At 53.1% G+C, this 11,336-nt stretch overlaps 2 protein-coding genes across 2 annotated transcripts; one reads left to right on the top strand and one right to left on the bottom strand.

Annotated features, from left to right (window-relative positions):
- Positions 1–48: 48 nt before the first annotated feature.
- On the top strand, positions 49–744 carry FIBRA_08671 (uncharacterized protein; the record flags this gene model as incomplete). Its single annotated transcript, XM_012330303.1, has 2 exons — positions 49–538; positions 611–744. The coding sequence occupies 2 exons, from the start codon at positions 49–51 to the stop codon at positions 742–744; spliced, it is 624 nt and encodes a 207-aa protein (XP_012185693.1).
- A 1,927-nt stretch (positions 745–2,671) lies between these two features.
- On the bottom strand, positions 2,672–5,217 carry FIBRA_08670 (uncharacterized protein; the record flags this gene model as incomplete). Its single annotated transcript, XM_012330302.1, has 14 exons — positions 2,672–2,746; positions 2,832–2,978; positions 3,046–3,077; positions 3,134–3,176; positions 3,233–3,646; positions 3,698–3,720; positions 3,773–3,801; positions 3,852–3,876; positions 3,944–4,102; positions 4,160–4,186; positions 4,251–4,431; positions 4,485–4,688; positions 4,742–4,797; positions 4,917–5,217. The coding sequence occupies 14 exons, from the start codon at positions 5,215–5,217 to the stop codon at positions 2,672–2,674; spliced, it is 1,716 nt and encodes a 571-aa protein (XP_012185692.1).
- Between the last annotated feature and the right edge of the window lie 6,119 nt (positions 5,218–11,336).

Here is an 11,336-nt window from a genome sequence, read left to right as displayed (position 1 = left end):
TCCCCCCCCCCCCCCCCCCCCCCCCCCCCCCGCTGCAAGTGCCGGACGATGTCGCGCGGTGGCGCGATTGCGGAGGCCGATGTCGAGAGACACGCAGATCGCGAGAAGCGGGGCGAGTGGGGGCACCTCTGGGAGGAACGTGTGTCGCGCGTCCATCCCTCCATCTGCCCGTCCGTCCGTCACGCCAGACGCCATTTGGCCGCATCGACAGACCGAGACACTCGCTGCTGGACTTTGGGCGCTGGGCTGGCCACCATGCCCCGCACGACAGACGGGGGGTGCACGCACGCCACGGCCCAGGCCCCAGACGCGCCCCGCGACATTGCTGTCGCGCATTCCTCGCACAGGGACGTGCGGGCGGTGCAAATCGATCTGCACGGGCACCGATGGGGGTCGCCCGGGATCCGCGCCGGACCAGTCTGGCTCCGTCGCGCATTTGGAACGGCTGCTAGATGTGCCCACCCGAGCCTCCTTCTCGCCCCAGAAGATACGGCCTGTCCGCGAAGCACCCGCATCCCACCTATCCAGATCCTGCTTGGTGTGCGGCCAAGTGTGCAGTGGGACCGCTGGCGCTGATCGTCTCGCTGCGCTCTCCTCGTGCTGGGTGAAGAAAGAGTGGCTGCTGGGTCCACCGCTAGCACGGCAGGTGCGTCCGCTTCTCTTCTGGCGGCTCGTGCTGCCGCGGAGCGAGCAGTGGCCAACCTGCCGTGTCGCTCGTTCCGTATCGATGAGATCTCACGCTAGGTGGCACTTTGTTCCCGCCACTGCCCCATTCAGGAGACGAAACAAGGCTCTCTCACACGTAACGCCACGATCACAGGCTGGTGTGGCGGCAGATCAAGGCTGGCCCGAGCCGTCCTAACCCGGAGCGGTTATAGCTACCGTTCGTGCTATGTTGGCTATCTGTGCTGGGCAACTAGCACCATCCCAGTCATCATTGGTGGTGTTCGCGGGAGGTGTACTCGCGTGTCCATATCGCTGTTTTGATTGTCCCATTATGTATCTTGTCCTCAGATGATGGGTACAATAATGATCTTGATCTCGGATTTCATTCAACGACACGTCCGAAATGGGATGTATGTATTGTTACGGCATGCCAACGAGAGTCATTGTGTTCGTGTTTGGATATCCCCTAGAGACGTGGTCGATGACAGCGATACCGAGCGGTGCACGCCGAGTCACACAATACTGCAACAACACACCTTGGCAAACCATCCGTCTGCGTGTGTAATGCTCGCACCCACAGGCCTGCCATCGAATGCTGCCTACTTGCATTCCACAGCCCACGCGACAGCTAGCGTGTGCCGCTCGCGCACGGAAAAAGGACACTCGGTGCTTGTGCTATGGCCGTCCACTGCGGGCCTTCGCCTATTCACCCGGAGAGATCTAGCGCCCGAAGCGCCGAAGCAGCTGGCAGCTGTTGCAGTCTGAACCTTCCTACTCATCTGATCTCTGCCGTCCGACCTATCGCAGATGTATCACGCCGGGTAGCTGTGGGCCTGTGGCCCCTGGACTCATCTCCCACCTCGTCGGGCGGCCCAAGCTCCAGCGCCCGAGCGCGACCACTCGACCAGAGGCCGCCTTCCGCAGAACGACAGCCCATGCGTGCACCGATTGCGCCTGCCCACCGCGACGACTCTTCGTGCTGCACCGAATGAATGTCAGAAACCACGCATGTCGTTTCGCTGAGGCTGTGTGCGCCGTGGCACGTCGTCGAAGATACAGTGGCCTGGATCGCACGGGTCTTCCGATCTTGTGACCCTGGAAGCGGGGGCATTAGCGAGCGAATGTGCAGAGAAGAGTCGCAGAGGAGACTCCGCTCCGCGTGCCTTGGCCACCTCTTGCTCCCCTCCGCTGATGACCGCCGACGGGGGGCCCGCACGGGCGTTGCGGGGAATCTGCGCAACCTTAACCAACGGCCGTCGCGAGGCGCGCGCGGAGAAACGGGGCCCTGGGTGGTGGGGGTCTCAGCAGCCGCGTTCGCACTCAGCAGACGGCAAAAACGAAACGAGACGAAACGCAGCGAACGCGAAAACTCACCGCCACACGGCGAGCCACCACGCCACGCCGTGCATATGGGTGACCTGCCCTCGACCCTTGCCGCAGATCGATATTCAGTGTCGCACAGTCTCGTTGGTGCGTAGCACGACTGGGCACACATTTCAGGGAGCTATGCCCGCGAGCGAGCAGCCCATCACAGCGAATACTCAGGTCACTCGCATCGTGCTGGGGAGGCGATGCGGCAAGTGCCATGCTGCGCGGCAATCCCAAAGCCTGCTTCAACTGTTGGCCCGCCGGCCAGCCACCAGGAGTGCGAGCAATGACCAATGACTGGGCTTCCGACGCCTATCAATCCAGCACGAACCGGCGGAATTGATAAAGGCGTGCAGCCAAGCTGCCGAGCAACAGAACGCGAGACGTCTCCGCGCCCTTCATGCGGGCAATGCGTGGTCAGAGCCGTTGATGTGCGTGTGCAAGCGTCCTTCCCGCGGACGATCTCGAGCCCTCGACATTGGTTCCTGCTCGAGGATTCGCACCGGAGAAGACCGTCGGTGCGAATACGCGTGCATTTTGGTTGGCTGTTCGCAGTGCACCGTGCAGGATGGGCATGTTCCGGTTACATTGGTGGGCGAAAGCGACAACGCGGAGCCAGCCAGCGCGGTTCCGTTCGCTATCTATCAACGGACAGACTGCCGCCTTTGTCGACGGACAGCCAGATGCGATCACCCGCGTTCACGTCTTTGAACTGTGTACCGTCATGTTAGCACGCGGATAGCAGCCAGCGGCAAGGAGATGAAACGAGCATGAGGCGGAGCGAACGGTGAACATACCGTCAACTCTCTCGTACGGTGCAAGCTCTCAATCTCGTCTACTCTCGCGCGCACATTGTCGAGCAGCTCGCCAAATCCCTCCTCCTCGACGACGGCTTTAGCAGCGTGTAACAACAGCACCGAGTCTGGCATAACGTCATGACTAGTCTGCAGCGGACAAAGGCAGACGGTGAATGCTTTAGCCATCGTCTAGACCGTCGGACGGAGCACTCACATCGATGGCGATAATGTTAGCGCGATCTAGGTCTTGGTGCGCGAAGTCAAATTTGGATTCCCGCGGCCGACACGCAAAAATCACGTACCTTCGAGAAAGTCTGTCCGCGTCATGATTTGACGACATTTATACTATCCGCGCCGGTCAGCAGACACCACAACCACAAGCCACGGGTGAGTATACGTACATACGGAATCTTGGGAAGCGGGAGTTCTTGGGTGGCTTCCCCTGGGTCCAGCATGCCAGAGGCGATGGCTTCGTCCCTCGCGCGCTCATCCTCCTCCCGTTGTCTCACAAATTCACGCAGGAGCAACCACGAACACGAGCTCCACTTTTGCTCATCCATCACGTCGTCGTCGCAATCGGGAATGAGCCCAATCTGGCTTTGCAACCATGCCTTTTCAACGGCGAGCATGTCGTGCGCGCAACTGCGCATATCCTGCGCGCGAGAGACACGCGAGAGGTAGGAGAGACGACCGCCGACAACAGACACGGCCTCCCGCACCATGGCTGGGTCGGCAGCTTCGTCTCGAGCGCTCAGACGCATGTGAGCGGACGCGTGGATGGCGTCTTGCAGGCTTAGGTCACGCACAGACACGACCTGGGAGGCTATCCTGTCAATGGAATCTTGTACTTGGGACTTATCACAGACCTGCATCCTGCTCGCTACTTTTCCTAAAATCCGTGTCAGAACATATGCGAGCAGATGGTGAGCCATGTTACGCACGCATTACCAGGAATGGCCAGAAATCATCGCTGTAGATGGTGAACGTTAGGGAAGAAAAGCGTAACGTAAACATGCATACGTGCTAAAGACCATAGTGAGAATGCCTTTCAAATGTTATTGTAGTAGTTGGATCAGTCATTCTGTAAGGAATCTCGACAAATCTCGACATACCGCCTGCAGCCCATGATTCGGCCCGCTGCTGAAGCTGCAGTAGCATATTCCGCCCATCATCGTCGTTGTTGAAGAAATGGATGTTGTTTAATACGAGCACTAATGGACGGCCCGTGCGACACGCATAGCGGAGGGCAACCTTCTCCAACTTACTCAACGCTATCCGAAATAGGTTTTGGCCGAAACATCACGCCGAAAGCGGATGTGTTTACGCACCTCGTTCTATGTCGAGCGCCGCACCGCCTGCAGATTGAGATCGACGATGAGCTGACGTAGTTGCAGACATTTAACAGATCCACACACGAACCTTCGCGAGGATCACGCCTTTGGAACAAACCCGTTTGAGTGTCTTCGTTGAATTCGTAGTTCAAGGCCCGCCCGAGACGTAGCCGGAATACCTCCAAGTTGGGATGCGCGTCACAGACTGCAACACCTTCCGCTTGTATGCCTTGCATTGCATCCAGGATCATTGTACCCTTCCCTGTACCCTGATAATATATGTCAAGTCAATCACAGCGTGTACAATAACGCATACACTCACCTTACACCCGAGCAACATGAAATACTGACCAGCTTCCCTTCCACCGATGATGTTGTCGACTAGGTCTTGCTCCTGGCGCCGCATATGTTGCATATGAATGCTGTTCGCGGCACCTCTTTCATCCTTGTCAGAATTGTTTTGCGCCTTGGCACTGCTTGCGACTTCCAGGGCAGGGTCGTACCCCCTCGCAAAGGCCAATTCAATCTAAAACGAAAGACACGTGAACATTGCAGATCACCATGAATCCGATAGGCTACCTTGTCAAGGACATTCTTCTTATACCACGAGACGTAAGCTATCCCGCCGAAAAAGACTAAGGGTGATTCAGTCAGCCACAAGTCGCGACGTGGCGGTTGAAGTCTTTGCTTGACAAGACGAGGCTGACCACTACACCACTGCCGGGCGCAAGATGGTGCAAAGAAAGAAACACACCTGCAGCAAGGCCAATTAACGTTGTGATCACAGCATCCGCAGCAGAAGACCCCGTGGAGGGCACTCTTCCTCCCGCCGTCGATCCGGACGCATTATGATTAGCCGCAGAACCTTCTGTCTTAGCGACTACGCCCGACTGTTCCAAACGGTTGTCATTTTCGTTTCTGCTGCTTGCACTTTCAGCTAGTGCCCGCTGGGATGCGTGTCGGATGAGAGACAGTCGAGACGGATGTTGAACGTGCTTAGCGGATCGGACAATCCTCAGGAGAGACAGAGATACAGCCGACGCGGAGCGCGACATGCGAATAACGAGGGTGTGTTCTACCACAGCAAAGGTGAGAGCGAGAGAAGTACGAGAGTTGGAATGTTGATATAGCATTCATCATAGTTCAGCTCAAGCTGAAGCGTACTGCCTTTAATTGGACTGATCCGCGCGAATAGCTCCGAACTCTTGCAGTCTCCGACCATCATGTGGATATTACTTGCCGTATAACTTCAGATCTTAGAGTTGAAACTATGCATCACTAAGTGCATCCGTACGTCTCTGAGTCACATGTGGTCCTTTCGCAAATTCATCCACAGAAACTCTCGGGCTATCGTGATTGGCGTCTGTCCTGCTTATGCTTGGCAATGTAGCATTGCTTCAATGACACTGCTTGTTGGGAGGCGACACTCACGGATAACAAGTGTAATGCGAGTGTGCGATAAGTATGGCCGAAATGGGTGAAGAGTTTATCTGCTCTTGGTGTGGAATGTTGAGAGGAGGCGGGGAGGCGGATTAAGGAATGCAAAATGATTTCGTGTCGAAAGTTCATTGCACATGCGTACACATGAGGCAACCCTTTCCTTGTTCCTTGCAATTTCTGGCATTCTGACTGTTTACCTCTGACTGTGTCGGTTCGAAAGAGTTGACACCCGACAATTCCTGGTCCATCTGATCCGTCTCGTACCCTCAGGGCACACAATTCGTCATATAGCATCGCTATCGAGACCAGGTGTTAGTCACTTCAAATAATCGGTCTCCTTACCCAGCCTCTTCCCGTGATTTCAGGTTTTGCCGTAGCTCGAAAAATTGCAATGAAATCGAAGATCGCTATTTGTGCGCGTGGCATAGCCTTTGTGCCCTACTTGCGGCATTGTCGTGCCCTACGGTAAGTACCCTACCACGCGCCGGACCGAGTCAATCAACGAGGACATTTTGACGTGGAGAAGCTCCGCAGCTTGTGGAGCATTCGCGGCTTTGTTCGACTTCGCACGGCTCAAAGGGCATGGGAAGAACGAAGCAACTAGTGGCCTTGCAGAGGCACGGTGTCTGTCTGGGATGGTCCGAGAAACAGGGTGCAGGTGCGAGAGCCGCCCTTCGCATGGTCCATGGTCTCGCGTGGGCATTCTAGTTTTTGCCAGTGGCTGCGCATGGCTCGCATGGCTAACTCGGTGCGTGCTTCTTCTATACTAGCTTGGGGCTTGAAGATGCTTCCCTGCGATACGGAGATCCGAAGCCATCTGAGACGGCCGTAATCGGTACCGCCTTGCTATGAGAAGCTGTCGCGGAGAAATAGAAACGTCCTGTAATTCTCTTCACCAATGGTATAGCCCTGCGTGTCTGCATTTAGAGCAGGGTATGGGGTATTTCATGATATACGGCATTTGTGACATCGTCTTTGCGCTGCGCATGGTGCTCAAATGTGCGTATGTAGGCCTATGCTCACGAGTGGATTTCAGGCATGTACCGTTATTACATCTAATTTGTTATGATGATTATTGATCGATTATCTAGACAGACATTTCTCTGGCCTCGCGCGCAAGCTTTTGAATACGGTAGTCAAATGGTTCGTTTGTGTACGTTACGCTTTGACAATGTGAACCATCTCATGGCTATCCGACTTAACATATCTATGGTATGTGGATGACTATTGCGTTCCTCGCGAACTGTCGAAGGATGTTCACCGTCGGTGGCTATCCACACAATAGCTCGTTGATGACATCATGTTGATGGACTGAAGGTATGTGTATCACCAACTCAACTATTGGTGCCTATTGGCGGGCTTCTATGGTCTTGCACTAGTGTGCAGGAATGACGTAGGCGGAACACCGAAGCTTATGCCACCTTCTGGAGGACATATGGTTGCGGCTGGGATTCGAAGGGTTTGCGTGTCCAACGAGCGGTTCTCTGATCATGCTAGTGACAATGCTGTGTACTCTGTACATGGTATACATCTCGCTCACATCAGCAATGGAAAGTGTACCCCGCACCCTGCCCACATTTCCGAGTCACATCTCATCAATGTGCTATCTCCATGTAAATCAAAGAAATAAAAGAAAATTTGACTGAAATGGCTGTGTTCAATAGGGTGTTGCTTGATGGTCATAAGCTGTTGGAATGGATATCCAGAGGCGTTCTTAAACCACAGCGTACTGACGTCTTGAACGCCTGACTACGGCTGGTTGACTGCCGGCGCCCTTTACAAGAACCGATCTGGTTCGGTGCGATACCGCCTTCAACTTGAACGAGATCTTGATCCTCTTGACTCTGGATTCGACTTCAAGTCGTCAGATAAATGCTCATATCCATTACGCTCACACAATCTCTTGAATCTTCTCCATTCTCGCGGCGTCCTCCGCTTCATGCGAGTGCTCTTCCATTCTTTTTCATGCTCCTGCAGCTGGCACAATTCCCGAGACTCTCCCTCTCGTCTATGTCTACATTGCTTCGGAGATTCGGCCGACCGTCTTTCTCGATACACTATAAAAGCATCTATGTATCATACTCGGCACTTACCTCAACGGGCACGCGCAGGCCTCGAGGCACTGGGGTATGGCACCAGTACTCCGAGTCTTGTCTTCAGGCGCCGCTAGGGCCGTCTCCGACCCGGACCATCTTTGCCTTGGCCTCGCATGTCCCGTGTTCATATGTCCTTGTTGCGACTGACTTGAAGAACCTCAATTTCAAAGGCAGCCGCTTTTGGCCCATAACTTTCCTGGGACATCGTCATGCGGCCCTCGTCCTGAATCCGTGGCGCGACACAGCCATATCCTTTGTGTCTCAAGCTAGGTTATTCATGGCAGACGCGGAGCGGCCCCCGAGTATCCGAGGATCCGATGAATGCGACGCTGGTAATACAGCATGTTTGATTTTGAACTCGTCACATAAATTTCGTATCCGGGACCACGAGTGGTGAGCCTAATTTGAGATCTTGTGGGCAGCTCAGCGCAGGTGCTAGTCAGCTTATATGTGCAGATCGCACCTTCTGTTCAGAGCGCAAAGATTGGAGGTTTGCATCCTGCTCAGCTCGAAGAGGGCAAGCTCAGGGCAAGTCGTGTGACAGCACTGTGATATCACTGCTCCTTGTTCTGGAGGACAGTGACGCACCAAATCGATGGGCGTTTTGCTGGGCGAGTCGGATTCTATGCTACTGGCGTCTTGTGGCTTATCTAGATACATCTTTTCGTGGATTTGTTCAGCTCAGAACGACAAGACGGACACACGCAGGGTCCAGCTCTTCCTCTTCCTGTTCCACAGCCGTTATTGCGCGTCCCGCGCATTATCGCCGCTGCGAGCGCTAGTGCTCTGCATCGTGACTCAATGCACTGGGAAGGTGGGCTTTAGAGCTATCCAAGAGCTATCCACTTCCTTGCAAGGGGCGCCATAAATGCCGTAAACTGCTCACATGCAACACTGCGTTCCTCGGACATCCAGTTATAACATTGCCTCGTTGCTTCACGTCCAGTCAACGCTGTTGTCAATGCCGACAGGTTTCAGCATGTCGTTTTGTCAGATTGGGGAACATCGGCGCCATTAACGCATCGCAAATTGCGGGGTAGTGAGGAGATTTGTTCAACAATGAAATCCCTTCAGACATGATATACGGGCTGCTATTCACTTTCCGAGAGAATTGACATTAATCGTAGATTCCAGTGGGCATTATCTCACCTCTCGGACCCACATGTGCCATGGTATACAGATGCCAGGTACGCCTGTTTCTCATTTTCTGTCAACCTCCGCCCTTCGATCGTGTTCCATCCCCATATGACCGCTCTTCGGTTCATTTCATCGTCATCAAGTAGTCATAACTAGGGAGTACCGATTTAAATCATTGGTCGCTGGAGCATGTCTCATTTTACGTAATTGAAAACACGCGGTTGTTAGGATGACGGGAGTGAGGTATGGGGGCGGAGTACGCTTGTACATCTTGTGACATGTTGCCGGCTTGGACGTAAGCACAGATGTTGGGGCACTGTGATCTCGGCAGGCGTCCTGGACGGCAAAGAGTAACGAGGGAGAAACAACTCTGGAGCAGCAAGCATTCTTCCACATACTTAGATTCGTGCGTTGCCATTTCAGCAAACTTAGTTCGTAGCCCCTCGTCGCTGGTCCGATATAGCTGATTCTCGGAGGTCAGCGCACGCACAGCGTAACACCATCCGAATTCGCCCGTCCACGATATATTATTCAACCCGTGTATTCCGTGAGTGCTGCCTGTCATCTCTACCTGACCTACTAACCTGTGTGCAGCATGTTATGTCCATACACCAACCATGACACTTTCCCTGCCCTACCTCCGACGTATCTCCATACTCGATCAGTTGTCCGGCTCCAGTAAAGAACGTGAGGCATCATCGTGGAGCTAAAAACCACCGCGCGCATGGAATAGCCTTTTTTCGCCGGTCTTCCGACGTAAAGCCTCGTTTCCTTGTCATGGTAGGACTTCAGCCCCGCGGTCATAGTGTCATGCAGTATACCAGTTTGGGCAGCCGACGCCATCCCTGACACAGGGAAGCGTCAGTGTCTGTTGAACAGCTCGCAGCATTCCAGGACTGTGTACGAAGGACAGGATGAGGGTATATGGACGGATGCACGGTGGTATCAGAGGCTTGAGTCTGTATTTTCCCGTGCAGACCTCGTTTTTGAGCACGCTCGGTGCTATATATACTAAGATATACATAGTCTTCTCCTTAGACGGAATGACAATTCATACATGATACTGTGACGACTGACTGAGGGTTTGAGCAGCTTCCACGAAATGGTGAAACTTGCCGCTACTGCTGCTCAGACCACTTCACATGTTGCCAAGTCTACGTCAGGGCAGGGGGTCGAAAGATTCTGCGACGTTCTGTACGATATTTTTATATTTCATTGCGAATAATGTGTAGTACCACTGAGGGAGAAGTGAAGGGTTTATGCCGCGGCACAAGAAGGCTGCATAATGCGATGTATGACTCTATGTTCGTGCAGTGCATTGATATGTCATCGTTCAAGATGTGGTCTATCATAGCCTTTGGTGGAGTAGAAGCTCGTTCACTGAATTTAGTCGTCCAGTCATGAATATTCCAGATAGGAAGCGAAGGCGATATACAACTTCCAAAAATGATATCGTGTAATGGATTGTTCAGCATTGAACCTATTCATGCTCGTGTAGCACAAGCGGAACGTTTATAGTGATAATCGACGTCAAGGTGACGATATGTAGCTGTAATCGGTATTCTCACTGCTGGACCGTCTTGCACTTCGATCGTCGGGGAGTGGGCAGTCACATTTGTCTCCAGGTACCATTCCACGTCCTCCCAAGCGAAAGCATCGTTTCTGTCCTCTGTGACTACAATGCGGTACAGGTTAGGGAAAATTCTCGAGAAAAATAGCGGCCAATATGGCTGGCTCATCCGCGAGACCCAATTAACATAACGCGTTAGTTGAACTCAAATTGCGATCCGTCAGTACTTCGATGGTTGACATCATTACCTTCTACCGACCGGATGGCAATATTGTGTCATCGTGACGTCTATAAGATATGTATCGTACTACATTTTTATCTCTCGTCATTTGCATACTTCCCTACCATGGAGGTATGCAAAAAAACAAAGCTGATTTGAGTGCTACCCAGACCAGCTTTATTTTCGATCATGATATTGCAGCAAATACACCAATGAGTTACCTATCACATTGGATCGAGGCGACGATAAAGTCGCCAAGCGTCCATACACTCCTTGCAGGAACTGCTATCCTTTTCAGCCGTTGGGCGTGCAGAATGTGGCCTGCCTTCGAGTTTGTCAAGTTGGCTCCTAGAACCTATTTCACGGCAAGTAGTGAGTGCTGGGACGAAAAAGTCAGTTCATGTAGAACAAAGGTGGCATCTTGCAGCAAAGACAAGTGCGAGACGGTCTTAGGAGTACTTAATTGCAGTATAGCGCCTTGAACGATATGCCATTGCCAGGAGAGAGCATGATTCGAAGAGGCTCTCGCTCTTCGACCATCTAGTCTCGTGCCTCGAGGTGTCGGCGGATATGAGACCACAATTATCATATGTATACCACTTACCACTTACCTTCCAGCTCCAGGTGTAAAAGTTACGGACAATTTTACATGATCTGAACGAATTAATCGTCTCTGGTCTCGTGTGCGTCTTTTTGTGAGGCAAGTATTCA

This window comes from Fibroporia radiculosa (assembly GCF_000313525.1).
Source record: "Fibroporia radiculosa TFFH 294 genomic supercontigs, scaffold1689, whole genome shotgun sequence".
Lineage (NCBI taxonomy): Eukaryota > Fungi > Basidiomycota > Agaricomycetes > Polyporales > Fibroporiaceae > Fibroporia > Fibroporia radiculosa.
This window is presented reverse-complemented; position numbering and strand designations above follow the sequence as displayed.